This window comes from Ptiloglossa arizonensis, chromosome 2, assembly GCF_051014685.1.
Source record: "Ptiloglossa arizonensis isolate GNS036 chromosome 2, iyPtiAriz1_principal, whole genome shotgun sequence".
NCBI lineage: Eukaryota > Metazoa > Arthropoda > Insecta > Hymenoptera > Colletidae > Ptiloglossa > Ptiloglossa arizonensis.
Genome location: NC_135049.1, coordinates 25,470,272 through 25,490,730, shown reverse-complemented (window position 1 = coordinate 25,490,730; position 20,459 = coordinate 25,470,272). Strand labels below are relative to the sequence as shown.

At 45.9% G+C, this 20,459-nt stretch overlaps 1 protein-coding gene across 1 annotated transcript in view; it reads right to left on the bottom strand.

Moving 5' to 3' along the window:
* Positions 1-9,978, bottom strand: part of LOC143143178 (uncharacterized) — a 220,890-nt gene extending 210,912 nt beyond the window's left edge. The window contains exon 1 of the mRNA XM_076304164.1: positions 9,643-9,978. Within this exon, the coding sequence (XP_076160279.1) occupies positions 9,643-9,978 (336 nt within the window). The remainder of the gene's footprint in view (positions 1-9,642) is intronic.
* Positions 9,979-20,459: the final 10,481 nt, after the last annotated feature.

Here is a 20,459-nt window from a genome sequence, read left to right as displayed (position 1 = left end):
GTGAACGAAACGATCTCGTGAAAATTATTTTTCGACTTGACGAAAAATTCCATGATATTTTCTCGACGAGAACAATCAAACAGACAAATCTGTACGGTTGATAGTTTCAAATCTAAAAATTCATTTATAGAGTCTGTTCTCGTTTAAATATTCAAAGGTCGCAATATTCAACGTCCTGTATATTTAACCAAATTCGCAACCAATAAAATAATTACCGAAACACTCTGTAATTTCACGTGTACTGCACCATACGTAATTTTTAACCAACCTTTAACATCTACTGCAAAAAGTGATCGATGTGGCGTGAAATAACTCCCCTACACTTCGGGTCTAATTTGCTTGAAAAAAACTCGTCCAGATTGCGATTCGTGTCGCTAAAAATGCACGTGACATTTTTTAGAAAAATAGTTATCCAGGTCGAAGATATTGACCGTTCAAAGTCACCGATTGGATGATACACCACCTCGAAAAGAAACGAATACGTTGTGAAAACTGATCTAGCCCATTTTATCAGTCTGACACGTTTCCACGATTAAGAGATTACTCGTTCGTTAATTCCTTCGTGTCCACGGTATCGTTCTCGTTTAAACACTAATTTCGGACAAAGCATATCTATAGTTGTTACCATAATATCAATTATTCTCCTTTACGTATTATTCGTGAAAGTTTCTACGTTGCTTGTTATCGCGTTCTGTGCGATAAAACGGTTACGAAATCAATCCGAATCGAATTGAAAAGTACAAACTTCACAATTTATCGTATCCTAGGTGATCGAACGATCGACGAAAAACTGCCTCGCATTGAATCGAAGAGATCCACGGTTATCGCGATAAGAAGAATCGGTTTGAAGATTTTGCCTTCTAGGCTTCTAAAATATTCAACGGAACAGCTCGTTCCTTCGATAACGTTTAATTATAGACGATGAATCTCATCCGAGACACATTTTATCCCAATGAAGCAACTTGCGCAAATTATCCCTTCGGTTGACAGGCCTTCGTGAAACCGACGGGGTTGGAAAGAACCGTTCTTAACTGTTAATCTCCTGCCAACTACATTATCCATGCAAGCTGGCACAGTGTTGTTCATTTGAGATACATTCTCGATGCAAAGCCTCCAATTTTATGGTGAAATTACACGGCCGCCGTATAATTTGGAAAATTGCGCGGTTCTCTGTCTCCTTCGGATTTTTCTCCGCGACATCCAACGGGGAAATTAAGCCTCGTTCGCACGACCGATGCGACAATCTCCCTTAACTTACTCGAGAATCGACAGGTACCTTTCGTGTAATTCCCAATGCGTAAGACGGTCAAACGTAACGTCGAATTCGTCTAGTTGGAGTTACCATCAAACTGTAACTTGGCGCCAATTTCAATTTCCTTTCGACCAAGTGTTCATTTGTAAGTAACGTCGAATTTTTCTAGTTGGAGTTATCGTGAAAGTGTAACTTGGCGCCAATTTCAATTTCCTTTCGACCAAGTGTTCACTTGCAAGTAACGTCGAATTTGTCTAGTTGGAGTTATCGTGAAAGTGTAAGTTGGCGCCAATTTCAATTTCCTTTCGACCAAGTGTTCACTTGCAAGTAACGTCGAATTTGTCTAGTTGGAGTTATCGTGAAAGTGTAAGTTGACGCCAATTTCAATTTCCTTTCGACCAAGTGTTCACTTGCAAGTAACGTCGAATTTGTCTAGTTGGAGTTATCGTGAAAGTGTAAGTTGACGCCAATTTCAATTTCCTTTCGACCAAGTGTTCACTTGCAAGTAACGTCGAATTTGTCTAGTTGGAGTTATCGTGAAAGTGTAAGTTGGCGCCAATTTCAATTTCCTTTCGACCAAGTGTTCACTTGTAATCGGTTTACGGTTACGGATTACAAATATCGGTCGAAAATTGTACAATCTGTAAGGACGTTCGCGGCTCGAGTTCAACGATAAAAATTCTCTCGACGAAAGCTTCCACGTGGAACGCGTATCCGCCGAACTACCGCGGAGTCCGCTTTCAGACATTTCGAATAATACACGACGACAAAATGAGAAGCCAACGAAGAGTAAATTCGTAATGGAAATAAAGGAAGACTGAATTCGTAATGGGGATAAAAGCGGCCGTCGAATGTGGCGGACGGAGAAGCGAAAAAAAAAAAAAGGAAAAGAAAAAGAAAAAAAAAAGAAAACTGCCAACGGGAGACGTCCAGTTTATTTATCCGCGAATTCGAATAGGTCCGGAGAGGGAGATCGGAAATAAACCAGTCGCGCGAATACGAACGAGTATAATTGCGCGACGATTTTACAGGATTATCGATTGCTCGCGGCAGCGTCGTAAGAAATTCATAGCCACGGAGAAAGAAGAGAAATGTCAACCGATGGCGAATCGATACAGCGTCGAACGTAAAGCTTCTAACCTCGCGAAAATAGAAATAGCTCGAGCGATATTTAAGACAATGTTGCCCGCCCCCTGTCTCCGGGCTGTCGACCTAAACGTTCCGTGAGATCTCTAACGAACGATTCCATTAATCGTTGATTAAAATTCGTTGAATAATCGAACGATTGTCCCCGGAATAATTAAACGTTATTAAATGTGATCTCTAACGTCCGTTGCCGAGAAGACCGAGAAGATTTCGCGCGAATCTCGAGATTTATTCGAGAACGATAGAAAGATTTCGAAACTATGCTAACTTTACCGTATAATGCATTCTCCGATGATAATCGACGGGTTTCGAAAATCGATCACCGTTTCGATTACCCGGTGGCAGTTCACGACGCTTGAAGTGTTTCTTCGTGTAACTGTTTTCTAGAGAAAAAATAATTGAACGGTTTCTTTTCTTTGGAAAAAGTATGAAATCTAAAGAAACTCGAGTATTGGAGATACATCAGATTGTAACTTTCGTTAAGAATTTTCGTAATGAAAAATAAACGTTGTACGATAAATAAATGTAACTTCCGTGAAGATGTACGATTCTTTCGCGATATTGAACCTTGTCGTCGATTATCAAATGTGTTTTACGTGTAGCTTGAAAAAGGGATTTATTCGAAAGGTAGAAAAATGTCTCTGGAAATGTTTAACTCGAGCACTATCACCGAAAGCAACGTGGTTCTCCTCCGTGAACCCTATCCGAGCCTTGGACCGAATTAGAGCCTCGTAATTAGCGGGTCGGGAGATTTCGTCGTTAATTGATCGCGCAGCACGCATCGTGAGAAAGCTCGTTAGGAGTTGGAGCTCGGATTGCTGGTTTCTCAAAGGACCATCCCCTTGGGGTCCCCGGAGGGCTGTTATTTCTTGAACGAAGGGGGGAATGATGCGTTTTATTATTGCCACGCACTTAATTACACGGTTCGGAGAGGCCCGCGTTCCGCGTGTCGTCGTTTTCGCTCTTGTTCATCGAGTTTCCCGCCTTCTCTCTCCGCCACGATCCGACAAAAGCTACGTTTCGTTCGGTCGCGAGCGTCAAAGGGGATGGGCATTTTGTTAACTGAAAAAGCTTTCAACTCGCCCGGTATATTGTCCCGCGACGTCCCAAAGACATCGAACATCGACCCTCCGCGAGGAGGATGAAACGCGGGGGACGAACGACGAGATATCCGAGGAAATTAAGGGACGATGCGATAGATCGCACACCATTGTGCAGCATTACCTACTGTTTACAGGTAACGAGATGTGTCGTTTATAGAGGGAGGCTCGAGAGTTTACTCAATTGTGTTTTTACGGAGTAGATTTCGAAACGGAGTTTAGAACATTTGGAATATTTGAATGGAAACGCGCGAAATATAGGTGATACAGAGGAGGACTTGAGAGTTTATTTAATGGAGTTTCTGCGACGGAAAATATTTAGAAACATAGTTTAGAACATTTGGAATATTTGGATGGAAACGCGGGAAATATAAGTGATACAGAGGAGGACTTGAGAGTTTATTCAATGGAGTTTTTACGGAGTAGATTTCGAAACGGAGTTTAGAAAATTTGGAATATTTGAATGGAAACGCGCGAAACATAGGTGATACAGAGGAGGACTTGAGAGTTTATTTAATGGAGTTTTTGCGACGGAAAATATTTAGAAACACAGTTTAGGAAATTTGGAATATTTGAATAGAAACGTGTGAAATATAGGTGATACAGTGGGGGACTTGAGAGTTTATTTAATGGAGTTTTTGCGACGGAGAATATTTAGAAACACAGTTTAGGAAATTTGGAATATTTGAATACAAACGCGCGAAATATAAGTGATACAGTGGGGGACTTGAGAGTTTACTCAATGGAGTTTTTACGGAGTAGATTTCGAAACGGAGTTTAGAACATTTGGAATATTTGAATAGGAAACGCGCGAAATATAGGTGATACGGTGAAAGTTTATTTAATGAAGTTTTTGCGATGGAAAAGATTTAGAAACACAGTTTAGAAAATTTTGAATATTTGAATACAAACGCGCGAAATATAAATGATACAGTGGGGGACTTGAGAGTTTATTTAATGGAGTTTTTGCGACGGAAAATATTTAGAAACATAGTTTAGAAAATTTGAAAATTTGACTAGAAACGCGCGAAATATATGTGATACAGAGGGGGACTTGAGAGTTCATTTAATGGAGTTTTTGCGACGGAGAATATTTAGAAACATAGTTTAGAAAATTTGAATTATTTGACTAAAAACGCGCGAAATATATGTGATACAGAGGAGGACTTGAGAGTTCATTTAATGGAGTTTCTGCGATGGAAAAAATTTAGAAACACAGTTTAGAGAACTTGGAACATTTAAACGAGAATACATAAATATCTACGTGTCCTACGTATACGTAAAGAATAATATTTGTTTTGAATACGATAATCGACGTGTACACTTATACATTCTATATGGACAATCGCGATAAAAAAAGTGACATCGTGGAAAACCTTGCCTATTCGAACAGTTCCCTTCTTTCTGAATAGTATTTTCTATATCCATAAGCAACGGGGATATTTAGCTGTTCCCATTTACATAATATACTCCGTAGCCACTGAAAGTTTCCTCGGAATGCCATGTCATGGAGAATAAAAGTACAACGTTTTCTCTTGAAAATTAATTGGCCCCCGATTCGCAGAACGTAATATTCAATAAGCTAGAAAAATTACACAATTCTCGGAATACCGACAACCCAAGAAAGACAAAGAATTTTAAAAGAATTCTTCGCCAATCGAGAGTGTCACCGAATTAATATTTACAATTAATAATTGTCTCGTTGAACTAGAATTTTTGTTTTTGATCGATTCTACGAAAATCAAGATTTTCGTGTTTTTGTAAACAACGTTCGAGAAATTTTACTCGATTCTCGTTAAGATTCGTAAGGCGAATGCTTTCTCGAAGGAAAGTTTCGCTCGAGAACTGTTTTAACTCGTGATTACGAGATGGAGAAATGTGGAGGGGAAAATCGCAGAGGGACGCACGACAAAGAAACGCGTAATCGGGGAAGCGTTTCAAAGACGTTTCGGCGCTGGAAAAGGGAGAACGGGGTAAAAGTGCGTGGTGAATTCGGGTCAGACGTTGTCGTAGAATCAACTAAGCCGAGCCAAAACCGCGAACGTGCCAAGGAAAGTTGCCTCGTGGTGATAACTCGGTCAGAAGCAAAAGGAAGCAACAGGAAGTCGACGCGGAGTGCCGTCGCTCTGAGAAATTAATGAATTAAGCCGCGGAAAAATTCCGCTCGCTAAGAAATCCCGGTGTTCCGTGAAGGATTTTAAACGCGGTTCGCTTGTTTACGCTCGACTTAAATGAAACGAAAAAACGAAGCCAACCGACGCCGGTATAAAGCCGAATACAATTGAATGGAGTTCAAGATGGAACTTAGAGAACCGTGAGTAGATAAAAGTTACAGAAAAGTACTTAACAGAGAACGATGAAATTCCATTCGAACAAAAGACGACGTAAAAGTACGGGAACTGTCTGTAGCCTGTATTCCTTCGGAATGAAATATTATTCTATTCTTACGATCAAAATTCTCGGCTTCGTTCGCCGAACAAAAGATACAAATTTTTGCCAACGTCTGCTAGGAAACTTAGAACCGGATTTTCAAACTTGGATTTCGAGATAATTTTAAACTGGTTACAAATCTACCGTGTAATGTATGTATATATTTCGTGTGTACCTGAAATAATTATTCGAGAAAGACGACGTTGAATATATGGTTTTTTTTGAAATTTCAGAAATTTGAGATTACTTGCGAACTTGACAAACTTGCAGAGATTAGAGACCTATTTTATATATTAACCCACGTATGTAAATACAATAGTAGGATCATGGATTTTAAAATATTACATAGAAATAGGGTGTTCGCGAAATTAAGGTACACTTTTCCATTGATTTCTCGTACGTGGAGAAATCGAAAAGTGCTTAAGCGTTTTGCAATTGGAGGCTTCGTTACCCGGATATAAGTGGTCGAAGTTTACCGATGTGACTCTATTTATATCGCAGTCAGCTGATCGTGCGCCGCGCATGTACACGCTCACATACGAGAGCACGTGTCCGTGACGTTGGCACGTGTAAAAACTTCAACCGTTTATTGTCCCGGTAACGAAACTTTAGATTGCAAAATGGAGTGAAACTTTTCGATTTATACCGTCGCGAGGAACAATATTTTCGAAAGAGGACCTAGATTCTCATCGACACCCTGTATACGTTGTCGACGAGGCCCGAAAAGAAAATCAATTACGAGCGAAGAATTATTGTTAAACGAGTCTACGGAGAGAAAAACGAAAGACGGACCAAAGATGAAAAAGAAGGCAAGGAAAGGAAGGAACAAAGTAGTTCGAAAGTCGAAGACTGGCAAAACAAACAGTAATTGCCAAGCAAACAGGATTTTCTTCCGCGATCTCTCCGTCGTATCCGCAGCCCCTTTTCACCCTCGTTTTGTGCTCCCGTTACGTGGAAACTCGTCGCACTTAACTATCCACTAACTTTTTAACCGACAACTTCTATAAGAACATTCCGCGACGTTTCTCGTAAGACGCGTTTCATCGCTGAAACGGTTACCACAACGCGTCAAGTGTCCCCTAACCTCTTCGCTAACTACAGAAATTCCCGCTTTCGTGTAACAAAGTGCGAGTTCTCTCGAAAGCGGGGCAAGTAGAGTAGAATCGACGATTGGCGAGTATGAAATTATCAAATATTTCGAAGACTCGATTAGAGAGTGTTAAAAGTACGGTAAACCCCGCTTTCGTGTAACAAAGTGCGAGTTCTCTCGAAAGCGGGGCAAGTAGAGTAGAATGGATGATTGACGATTACGAAATTGTCAAATATTTCAAAGATTCTATTCAAAGTATGGGTAATTCCCGCTTTCGTGTAACAAAGTGCGAGTTTTCTCGAAAGCGGGGCAAGTAGAGTAGAATGGACGATTGACGATTACGAAATTGTCAAATATTTCAAAGATTCTATTCAAAGTATGGGTAATTCCCGCTTTCGTGTAACAAAGTGCGAGTTTTCTCGAAAGCGGGGCAAGTAGAGTAGAATCGACGATTGGAGGCTATGAAATTGTCAAATATTTCGAAGACACGATTAGAGTATGTTAAAGGTACGGTAATCCCCGCTTTCGTGTAACAAAGTGCGAGTTTTCTCGAAAGCGGGGCAAGTAGAGTAGAATGGACGATTGACGATTACGAAATTGTCAAATATTTCGAAGGTTCGATTAAAAGTATGGGTAATTCCCGCTTTCGTGTAACAAAGTGCGAGTTTTCTCGAAAGCGGGGCAAGTAGAGTAGAATCGACGATTGGCGACTATGAAATTATCAAATATTTCAAAGATTCTATTCAAAGTATGGGTAATTCCCGCTTTCGTGTAACAAAGTGCGAGTTTTCTCGAAAGCGGGGTAAGTCGAGTAGAATTGACGATTGACGATTACGAAATTGTAAAATATTTCGAGGACTCGATTACAGAGTGCTAAAAGTACGATAATTCCCGCTTTCGAGTGTCGAAATCGCGCCATCGGATACAACGAGAGGGAACGAGACAGAGCATCGGCAAACGAGTATCGCATTACACGCGCTCGTGCAACTGACTGAAATTTCATAGCGATGTTGCGATAAAATAAACTGTGCTTGTTTTTTTTCCCGCTTTGTAGATCGTTTATTCGTTTCGGTATTTAAAAAATTTAGAATTCGCACAAATTAAAAATCGAACACCATCGGTGAACGAATAACGTTCGTGTAAGTTTGGAAAATTCAAATGCTTTGAAATTTTTTTCTTTTTTTTTTCAAACAAGAAGTTTGAAACTAAAAATTATTATACTATCGGACCAAAGTTCGTTACGTTTCCCATTACTTTTATTTCCTCCAGGATTAACTTTTTACATCTTCGAACCGTGATTCTCGTTTCACCGAAAATAATTTCCAGCATTTCCGTTACTTCTCCCGGAACTTTTCAAATGAAAAACACGTTAAGTCGAGTATTAGTTGTCCTTGTTTTCTTTCGGATCTTTCTACCGTGAAAATCGGCTTGTTTGTTCGCGGGGGTGTTTTCAATCGTTCCACCGGGGTGGTGGAAATTTGTGAATTTGTTTTCTTCCTCTTCTGGAGATGGTTGGGAAGTCTGGAAAAGGGTAGGTCAGTGAAGACGCGGAATCTTTTCGGGATTATTGATCTTGATGTTCCGGTTTTGAAATGGCTTCGGGGAGGCGACTGTGTGCCGTGAAAGCTTCGCTGTTTTTAGATTGTCGGGGGACGTTGGGGTGGCTCCGTGTAGCCGTGAACTTACGGATCGTTAGTTTATGCAAATACGTGGAAACGGCGGTCGCGGTGTTCGTAATTTCCCGAACAACGAATTTCGAAATTTCCACGCAACTCGACGAGCGAGGTACGATCGTGAACAACGGGAACGCGATGCGTTTCGAGTTTCGCAAGGCGTTGAATTTCGAGTTCCAAGGTTGCGGCGGCGTGTTTCGGTTTTACGATTTCTTCGCAGATTGAATTCGCGATCGAGTTAGTCGAGTTTGTCCCACAGACGACGCGCGTCTTCGCGCAACTTCCAAGTAATAACTTTCCAGCTCTACGGAAACTCGAGTTTCATTTTTAACGCCTCCAACCGGTTTCCGAATACGGAATACCGAAATCTCAAGTTACAAGTTCACCGATTCTCTAATTCGTACAAATTTTACGTCATGGATGCGTACTTGTTTCTCGATTTCGAATTTAACGAAAACACTGCGCACACTTCGGCGAAGACTACACTAGAATCTCGCGATTCTAAGAAACTTTCCGATCGCAAGAGTTCTCGATCGTCTCGAGTCTCTCCTGACGACTCGTGAAAATAATTCGAATTTAACAAACCGAGAGGTCAAGCGGTGCGTTATCGAGACTCGTGGAAACTTGGAGTAAAAAAAAAATGTCTAATCGCGCTCTGTCTCGGTCGTTGAAGACACCTCGATTCGAAAGCCCGTTGCTCGTCGAGTTACGATCGAACGAGGCGAGTACTCGATGCATACTTGTTCCGTATAGGTGAGCGTTGAACGTAAAACCAATTAATACGAAAAACACTTGTGTTTCGCGTCGAGTATCTCGTGTTTCTTCGATTCTCCACGAAGTTGTATCGCACGGTCATCGTTGAAAAATTCGGGAAACGTAAAAATGTAGGAGATATAAATTTGGAAGGGTCCGCGGAAGAAGAAAAGGTTAAATCGTCGAACGCTTGCTGACCTCATCGTGGTCTTCTCTGTGCAGAGCGAGGTTCCTCGGGAAGGCTGGCACGCTACTGACGGTCAATCCCTTGAGATCCTTCAGCTCCTTGAGGGCTCCCAACGCGTTCAGGTTATCCTTCAGATTGGCCAGATTAAAATTAATCCCCTGCTCCTTGAAGCTCAGGTGCCTGTTGAGCACAGTCTTGCCGAGGGCGCTCGCCAGCAGGCTGTTGTACAGCTCGTTTCTCAGGATGAACTTTTGCTCGGCGGGTCCTTCGTCCTTGCTCGACATGTCGTTCGAGGAGTCCGAGTCGACCTCGACGGACGAATTCGACACGACACTCATCGTGGACATTTTGTTGCGTCGGGTACGATCGAAGACACGTACGTGAAACTCTCGCGGTTTCCGATCGCGTGGAACGACTATCGGCGCCCTCGTCGCGCGAGCTTATCAAAATACCTGTACATGTGCTCCATGCGTGTGTATAGGAATATAGAATTAAATACGCTTTCCAGGTGTGTATGTATATACATATATAATATAGATGTATAATATATATATATATATTTTTTGTTTGTTTGTTTGTTTTTCTTCCGTTTGTTCGCTGAATATTCGTTACTATTAATCGTGACGCGCGAGAGGTTTAAAAACACCACCGTCGACACCACCGTCGCGGTCCGAGGATTGCTTGAATGGAGCTGGCTGCCACGTGGCGGCTCGAACACGTCCGTCGTGACGACGCTACCGCGATTTAAAAAGCTGTCGTCGAAAGGCAATCGGACTCGCGCGAGAAAAAAAATAACACACCGTGTTCGGTACCGTACGATTAAATTCGTTTGCTTTTATTGCATTTGCGGACCTGAACGCTCCAAGACACGATGCAGTTGCTTTCGTTTCGTTCGGTACACCCTCCTCTGGGTGCGTCCACTTACGTCCGACGCGAGAATTCGCGAGAACGCGGACGACGATCTCGCACGGAGGCTGCTTCCTGTACGGATCGTCGAGAGCTTTGAAAACTCTCGTACGCGATTAGCACGGGGAGCTCGTTCGAGACGACCTCGTCTTATTATTCTTACTACTACTTAGCGTTTAAGGGCTTATCAAGTATTATCAGTGGTCGCCTGTGGCCAGGTCGGCGGTACGAGGCGTCCGCAGGAAAAAAACATTGCATCGTGGCGTTTAGGAACTTTTGCGCGCGCAGCTCATTACGCATGGCCGCGGCCTTTCTAATTGGCTGGCTAATTAGCGCGGGAGGGTGCCACCGGTGCCGCGGACACGAGGTTTCCGGCGTGCGTGTTGCGTTTCCGCGTCACCCTCGCTGGTACACCTCCGCTCCGGGTTTCGGTCTTCTCTCTTACGTCCTACTTCGCTAGACGAGTTGCGCATAAAACACGTGAAAAATAGGAACTTTGGTTGATCTTGCCCTCTGTCTCTCTCTCTCTCTCTGTTCTCTCTTTCCGAGGCTGTCCGTGGGTCGTTTCCCTTCTCGCTCCCCTTCCCGCACGCTCTCTCTTTCCCTCGGTTGGTCTCGTCATCGGCGTGCCACGACGAGGCACCCGGTTATTACGATTTCACCCTCGACTGTTCCCTCGACGGTGATCCTCCTCCGCCTGGTCGGACACGTCCGTCGCCAGGTAGAAGAAGAGGAAGCGCGGTGAGTAGAAGTAGAAGAAGGGAGAGAGAAGGAACAAGAAACGGGCAGAGGAACATCCTCCTCTGGTCGACGATGAGTCGAGGAACATCGTTCAGGCTTCCATCGGAACCGCGAGCACGAGCGGGTACGCGTCTTCCTGTTCGGCGAGCGTTGGGCTCGCTCAGGAGGCCCAACGGTCTCCCTTCTTCTTCATGGCGATACGCGGGGCGCGGCGGATAGCGGTGGATAACGGTGGTGCGCGATTGGCGCGGAGCGCGGGCCCAACGAGCGCCGAGCGCGGCCGAGCGCGGCCGAGCGAGCGCGACGAGACCCGATCCGACGGGCCGGACGACCGCTCGCGCGTTCCCGCACACCTTCGGCCGTCCTCGTGTCGCGTTAGCGCGGCGGTGGGGGCGAGCGGCCGGTCAGTCGCGTTTCGAGCGTCGGCGAGTCAATTAACCCCGTGTTTTCCGACGTTGCGGCGCGGTGCGGCGCGGTGCAGCGCGGTGCGTCACGGCGAGGCGCCGTTGGCGGCAACGTTCGGCGATGTTCCGTCGCGACGTCTCGTAGTTTCGCACGAACACCGGTCACCGGTCACCGGGCACCGAATTCCTTCCGCTCACGGAAACCGCGTCGCGGCTCGAGAAGAAGGGGGTTGCCTCTCGAATCCCAGTTTCTTATGTGAGCGCGACCGCGCGACTGGTTGATGCAGTCCGCGGCGGAGCATAAGGAAGCGGAAGCTCGCCGTTCCTTCTCTCCCCGTCGATCCTTCTCCGTTGCACCGGTTTCTAACCGCTGTCGGTGTCCTTCTCCGTTCCTCCGTTCCCTCCTTGTCGCGCCGCCGGCCAAGGAAAGGCGCGCACGCTTCGCCGCGGCCGCCGGCGTCGTCGACGTCGTCGTCGTCGTCGTCGTGGTGTGCCCTCCGTCTTCCACTTCCTTTTTCGTCTCTCTCTCTGCTTCCACCCTCTCGTTCGGTCTCGTTCGGTCTCGTTCGGTCTCGCGCGCGTTCTCTCTCGCCCCGCCGTGTATCTGTCTCTCCCGCCACAATGCCGTAGGAAGGGGGTGGCTGGGTGGAGGTAAGGAGAAGGCAGTAAGGAAGAAGGAAAGCGCGCCAGAGGGAGAGGGAACTTCTGGAGAGACGGAAAGATGGCGAGAGATCGAGAAAGGGGTGGGAGACCGAGAAACTCCAAGGTGGAGGTGGAGAGGAAACGAGTAAAAAGAAGCCGAGGGGTGAGGCGGCGGGGTTGGAGGGAGACATATCCCGCGAAGAAACAGATAAATATAGATATTTTTCCTTTGGTCGACCACCTGGGGAGAGGAAGGGGCGAAGCACCAACGGAGGGAGAACGCTCGTGTGGGTGGCGCTGGGCCGGGGGGTAGAGACCAGAGGGGAGGGTGTTGTACGCTCGTTTCCCGCCCCTCAGACCGAATTGGAAAAATGGAAATAATAAGAGTCGCCTCCTGGGGGGTTGCACGGCGGGCTGCACGAACAGCCGAAGGGGTTGTAGGGGGTGCGGGACGCCGGCTCGGTGGATAGGTGGGATGGGGGTGGTGGGGGTTGTGCGCAGTGCAGCCTGCGCCGGGGCAACGGGGAAGCACACGTCGGTTTCGCGTTCGTGTGTGAGCCTCACGTGTGTCGGAGGCAAGAAAGTGGGGCTTGGGGGTGGAAAATCGAGAAAGAGACTCGCGTGATGCGAGGGGGAATACCTTGACGGACACGTCGAAACCAACATGGCCACCGCTTCGAAAGACTCGCGCATTCCGTACATAAATTAACCCTTAACGCGGCCGATGCGCGCGCGTGTGTCGTCCTAGAATACTTTCTTCGCGAGGGAAGCTATCGCTCCTACCGCGATGGAATTCGATCGTTCCGCTCGAACCGTGCCGCTTCGTCCCTCTGTTTTTCGATCGTTCGAAACCGATTCCGGGACTAAATCCTCCGCGAGAAATTCATTTGCGAAAACACGGCAAAACACCCCGTTCGATTCAACGACGATTCGTTCCCGTTCGTTTCGAACGTAAATCACGAAATCTCCGGAATCAGCGAGACCGATGGTCTCGAAATTGTTGCGCACGGAGCGTTCCACCTCTAGCCGACTCAAAGACTGCGGACGTTTATCGGGATATCTTTAGATTTCCACGATATCTCGTCCAACGAACGAGCCACTCTTTGTCCGTAAGGTTAGGTTTAACGCGTGTCGGATAACACTTGGTTGCGAAAAGGCCCGTTTATTTGCCACGCGTAGCGATCGTCACTCGCGAGCCAAGGGGAACTCGTTCCGGGGCAGTTCGTTCCAGTTTTCGCGGGCGGTGATCGCTTCCGTTCCTTCCTCGCGTTCGAAACGATTGTTTGTTTGTTCGCCCGGGGATGTTTTATCGAAGGCGGTAACGAGACGCGGTCCCCGATAATGGAGGCTGGCCCGTGCTCGTCTTCGAATGTAAAAATAATACGCTCCGAGGGACGGAAATCATCGTTTCTCCTCGAGCGCGATTCAACTTGACAAATGGCGTCGTTCCGAGACGAACGCGGAACGGATGCGTTTCCGTCGAGGCGGTTCTCTACGTGAATTCCCTCGCCCCCCTCGCTTTTTAGTGAATTGAACGCGAACGAAAACAAGTAGGAAATTTTCAAGGAACCGCCGCCGATGATTGAAAAAAGTCAACCGTCTTTCGAACGAGACTCCAAGAGAGAGAGAGAGAGAGAGAGAGCAACACGTTGAAACAAAAAATTCTCTATTTCGTGGATGGAAAAAATGTACGGGTAACCCCGTAGACGAAACGAGGTAACGCGAGTTTCACCTTCCGTACGTAAAGGTCAAGAAAGAATTCCACCGAAAAGCTTGTTCGTTTCGTTACGGATGCTCGTTTCCCATCGGCGAGGTTCTCGATCCATCGCGAGATCCCCGTATCCACAACTCGCTCCTCCACTTGTTATTTCACTATCAATCGCCATAAAGCATTCAGATCAGGCGGTTGGGCTATAATAGATGTACCGCACGCTAACCCGCGCTCCATTCTCTCGAACATGTGGCACCGCACACAGGGAGACCGAGTCTGGCAAATAACAGATGGGTCACATGAGCAGGTAATACCGTAGTTCCTCTCGAGTGGTATCAGCTTTTGAGGTTACCACGGATCTAACGTGAGCGCTCGCGCGCGTGCACACATATACGCACACGTATATACACGTATATACACGGGCCGAAGGAATGGCCAGGAAGAACGTGACTCCGGTAACGTTTCGGAGATGCTGTTTCACGTGGTTGCATAAAAGTCCAACGGGAATCGGGGATCGAGTCGCCTGTTACCTCTAATATCCTCTAACGGTGCATCCCCCAATTACCATTGTGCCATTCACATGCAGATAGGTTCACACTCCCGGATCCCACCCGTTCCCGCGTCTCCGTTCCCTTAAGTAGCCCGATGGGAGCACGACCTGTCTTTTCATCTCTTTCGCGGCCGTTTCCTTCCACTCGTACCCCACCACGGTGATTATTTGTGTTTTGGTTTTTCGAGGCGGGCCGGAAGAGGAGTATCCCCGGTTTACGATTACCCGTATCGACCAGAACACGAGAACTCCTTTCCCATTCCCGCGATCTTCCTGCCGAAGGGTGGAATGTTCTACCACCGCGCGAAAAGTCAGCCGCCGTTGCTCGTACCGGATCCTTTCGGTATCTTATTTATCCCGGCGCGAGGAGATTCTCGAATATTTTAAACCGGAGAACAAACGCGAATCGCGTCACCTTTCGTCTTCTACCAGTGCGCTTCGTAACGACCGCTTCGTGGTCGTTTTCAAAGACACAGGATCGCTCGATGGGATATTGACATTGTACAATTTGGACAGGTGAACATTCGAACCGATCGGTCGTAGTGTGTAATTCTAGCGAGAATATTCACACACGTAGACACGTGTTAATGTCTCTCTGTCGCGAGAACACTCGTTAAAGGTAAAATAAACTCGACGATCTATTAAGAAGTTCAACGAGCATCTACGGGGCAATTGTTCGATATTAGTGTACCGAGTTGGAGAATAATTTCCAGATCGTCGAGTTACTCTAAAGCGGGGCAGTTGATGATTTCGATCTCGAATCGGGGCTGGTACGTATTAAAACTATTTCTCTAAATTATTGTACATTGTATAAACACTATTATAAATCTATAAAACTAACATTACACGCGTGATCCAATGTGTACACCCACCAAACGGAGCGAAGTTTCCGTAAATTAGGTCCGAGGTAACCGATCGAATCGATCGGTTCTATCGGTAAACGAATCGGTGAAAAATCCATTGGCGTCGCACCTGAAACCTCCCCGAAACGAACGGTACGAGGAAGAAGAGGGATATGAAAATAATCGTCCCTTCTATCGCTGGCACGAAGCCACGCAGATTCTCCGACGGAGCGAGGTCCTCCGATAAGACGCAAAATCCGAGAACAGAGGGTGCGGGTGGGGGTGGGGGTGGGGGTGTCGGTTGGCGGCGTGGCGCGAGGTGAAAATTAAAGAAGCGCTAAGTCGGGCGCTAAACTGAAGAACCACTTGTTGAGCAGCTTGTGGCGGCGGCACGTTGGTTAGAGGGTGGTCGGAGGGGTTGGAAAGCACCAGGAGACGACGGGGTGGGCAGGGGTGGACCGGTTGACGGGGTGGTAGGGCGCGGATATGCAGATGAGGGGTGGTCACCCCCGTGTAACTAACTTCTAACTTTTGCGCAAAGGCCAGCGGCGGCCTTCCGACGAGTTTACACCGTTCACTCCCACACCCCTCTCAGCCCCTCGAGAATTAAATCTGCGCACCTCGAAACTAGCGGCGAGACTTTACGTCGAATCGCCGACTACCCTCGTCCTGGACCCGCGAAACGAGATTCTCGCGAGGGATGTTTTCACCGCGAAGACGATCTCTAAAGGGTCGATCGGTGTTTCTATTTCGATCGAAGCACCGTTTAGTTTCTTTCTTTCGCGAGAGCAGTGTTCACCGATCGACTTTCTTTTTTTTTACTTGACGATGATCAAGGTTCGAGGATCGTGCGAATACCAGTGATAACGGGATATTTTTCCGAGCATGGGGAATTTTCTGTTTTCGGAACGTTTAATTATTTTTTCTTCGAGTCGTCGAAGATGAGGGTGAATCGACGAACGATGTCGCGTTCTTTGGCTTCTCGAGCGTACTTCTGATACTCGGTAATTGAAAAATGCACGTCTTGGCTGCATCGGAATTGCATACGAAGTGTACCCTTTCTGTTCGCTTCTTTCGTTTCGTGTTTTTCTTTTCTTTTTTTTTTTCTTTTTTTTCTTTCCTTTGGTATTCTTATGTTATTTTATTTCGTCGCGGGCAATAAAGTCGTCGAACGAAATAAGTAACCAAGAACTTGAACGAGCGGAGAAAAAAGAAAAGTATCGAAGTAGAGACTAGTATACACTGCGGTGTAGAGGCGAGCCGCGACTGTGTGCTCGAAATAATCCAATAAGGATCGAATAAAATAATATACGATAAGAGAGGTAGGGAAAGATATGTATTCTACGTGTAAAAATCTAGCGCGGAACGATTCGAAACTTACAAAAAGAAGTACCTACCGATGTGCCTAATACCTCAAGGTTTTCACGGTGTTTAAAAAATTGTATAATTATTTACAACTCGTACAGTAATCGACAAATAATCGACTTACATTCACCGTGTCGGTCATTGATATTCAAGAAAATAAAATGTATCTAATCTCAGAAGGTTTTCACGGTGCCTAAAAAATTGTATATTTATTTACAACTCGTACAGATTAATCGTTAAATAATCGACTTACATTCACCGTGTCGGGCCTTGATTTAATTATTTACAACTTGTACAGTAATGGACAAACAATCGACTTGTATTCACCGTGTCGGTCGTTGTTACCCAAGTGAATAAAAAACCGAATCGCTCATATTCGCGGTCGAAAGCAGAATCGACCCTCGAAAGATGGCCGGTCGAATATAATTACCGAAAGCAGCGGCAAAGATTACCTCTGTTAAAAATAAAGAGCCTTCGGGTAAATTCGAGTACAGTTTCCACGGAAAGCCGGTTGAAAGCGTTCCAACCGTCTCTCCGTTTCGAATCAGAATTACCACCAAAGAACAATTTGACTTATTATCTTTCCAACCAACCCCCAGCCCGGTTGGTGCGAGGGTGCAAGGGGCAGGAAAAAAGGTAGAGAACCGCGAAACAACGAAGCACGGCGGTACTTTTCCCTCTTTCGACGTTTTTCTCGGCGCATCGGTGCCGAAAAAAAGCTAAAGGAAAGGACGCCTGGCGCCGGGACGTCGGCGACGACGAGTCTCGACCCAGATATCCCGTGGTAGTCGTCGTCGTCGTCGTCGTAGTCGTCGTAGTCGTCGTAGTCGTCCTCCTCGTCGTCCTCGTCGTCGTCGTCGTCGTCGTCGTCGTCGTCGTCTCCTCCGTGGCTCCGGCTTTTCTTATTTCTCCCTTTTGCCCACCCATCGCGAGCGCACTCTCCAACCCCGTTGGGGTAGGTTTTTCCACCCTGGTCCACCCCCGAGACGTTACACACCGCAATGGGAGCGTGTGCAACCACCTACCACCCCTCTGCTTCGTTCTCCGTGTACGTGGAAAACGACAGTGTATTGGTTCACGGATTCCGAGGGTGGGTGATTCTGATTTTTTTTTCTTTTCTTTGTTTTTTTATTCTGTTTTTCCGATCGAAGGTATTACAGGGGAAATTTATTGGCGTTACGAAGCGAACGCACTTAGGGGATGAACGGTTTTTGGTAATCTGGAGCCCGATGACGAGGTGTATCAATTTCGGGGATGCTCTATGAGATTCGATACCGCGCGGGACATTCTTAACCAAGGGTTAACGCTCGTTTTTGGTTTTCAAGAGGTAGTCGAGTCACCACTCGTTTTTCGCGAATCGTGGAACGATCATCGGCGCGCGGGAAATGCTGCAACTAGGAACTTTGATCGTGAAAGTTACGCGAAAAAGGAAGCGTAAACTTACGTTTGCGTAAGTATTAATAATTATTGAGTACTTTCAAGCGGTGCGTGAACGGAAACATTTGTAACATTGAATTACAACGAAAGTAGATGTTACATTTATGGAAGCAGTTTCTTCGCAATAAGTTCATAGGAACGCTCCTGTTGGCTTTCGAGGGCGAATCGATGTCGTTGCATCGATTTAAAATTCTCAACGTTTGGGTGTTGTTTATCAGCTCGCTTTGAGAGAGTGCAACGACAACAGAAAGGAATTAGAAAGTATAAATAATCTTCTGTGTTTCAAACACAGAAGATTCAGTTCGAAGAATCGAAAGTAAACTATCGGTTTAGTAAACAATACTTGATCCGAGATCCGTTTATCGTGGATCAAATTTTCAAAAACAAGAAACGAGAAATTTGAAAATTGTATCGTTTCAATCCATCGGACATTTTTCAAACAATTTCCGACAGAATCGATTTCTTACGATTCGATGTTACACCGAATAAAATTTCCTTAATAAAGAGGCCAACTGCGCCCTCGATGTAAACTTTTTAGGGTTGCGTCGAAAAGGCTGGCCAACAAGGAGAAATAAAAATCCCGATAAATCGAGTTCCCCGCGCGGAACTTACGAATTACGATACGCGTCGAATCCAAAAGTGCAATTTTCTGGCACTTTCGTTCGAGTGAAAAAAAAAAAACAAATTCGGAACGCAGCTGCATTCGTTGATAAGAACCACCAGGACGCGCGAACAAATGCGGAAAGATCGAATGAGCTTTTCTAACCTTTCTTGCGCCTCTTTCCCGGCCATGCAAGACCCGAAGATTTTTCTTGGGTGGCCCAGTTCGCCCCCATTGGTTACCGCACCCCTATTCTACCCCTCGATCGCAACGAAAAACGCCTGCGTTATTTTTTCCCCTCTCTCGGGGTCTTCGACCCCACGGATTCGCGATTTTCAACCGCTAGGCAGTTCGCAGACGCACTCTGCCCACGAAGACTACGGAACTTGCATAAATAATAATACACTTCGGGCTACCGAACGAGCGGAATTAAATCAAACGAAGTTTTCAAACTCGTGCAAGAAAAAAAAAGGGAAAAGAAAAAAAAAAGAACACTCGACCCTCGTTACAACGAGTCGGTGTGTTTCTTGTAACCTCGGTCGATCGTTTCCAATTTCGGTCGTACCGATAAATTTGCGCGATATTCGCGTTTTAATCGCTCGAGACATCGCACCGACGCGTCACCGTGTTGCACGTTCGCGAATGTATGTTTCGAACGAGCGTTATTTCGTTATTGAATATAATACCGGATAAATATCTCGACAGATGTTTCTCGATGTACTCGTTTAGAGTTTCGAGATCTCATTGTCGAAAAGTAAACGCGTCGAATAATTTCCATTCTCCAGAAATTGTCCACGCGTCGAATAATTTCCATTCTCCAGAAATTGTCCACGTGTCGAATAATTTCCATTCTCCAGAAATTGTCCACGCGTCGAATGATTTCCATTCTCCAGAAATTGTCCACGCGTCGAATAATTTACATTCCCCAGAAATTGTCCACGCGTCGAGAAACGAAAATGTACGATACTTTTCGAACGTATTTGTAAATTGTGTTTCTTGATATTACCAAGAGATCGGTTATGTGCGTCTTGCGTTTTGAAAATTGCACGTTCAATTTCCATTGGTAAAGATTTATGAAAATGGTGATGGAAAGATTTGTTGTTTCGATACAATGATGAACGTTTTCGGTTACGCGAACATTTCTCCAATGTTCGAGAATGTCGCGAGCGAAAGAAATTGTCGGAAAGGTTTCTAACGGGCGAGATATTTTCCATTCTTCGATTCGCGTTTTGTGAACGGAGCTTTAACACGCGGCGCACGGTGCACGGTCGCGTGTGCACGTTGCACACGTGCGCGACGCATAAAATAATAAATTAAGTCGGACGATACGATCAGCCCGGGCCACGATTGGTCGTCGTCGAGAGAGGGCCCCTTTTATTATTTCTCCTCCTTTTTTCCTTCCTTTTTTCTTTTCTCTCTCTCTCTTTTTCTTTTTTTATCGCGCCGTACGAATCTCTCCGCTGGCAGCCATAGGGGCTGAGCATTCCGGCCATCTTGAATTGCAAATAAGTGTCGGATCGGAAATAATGAAATGAAAAAAAATGGACCTCGAGCTTCCTATTTCGTTTCACGAGCGTTGAGATCGTACGCTTTAATACAAGGAGCTGGTACGAAAATCGTTGCACGTTT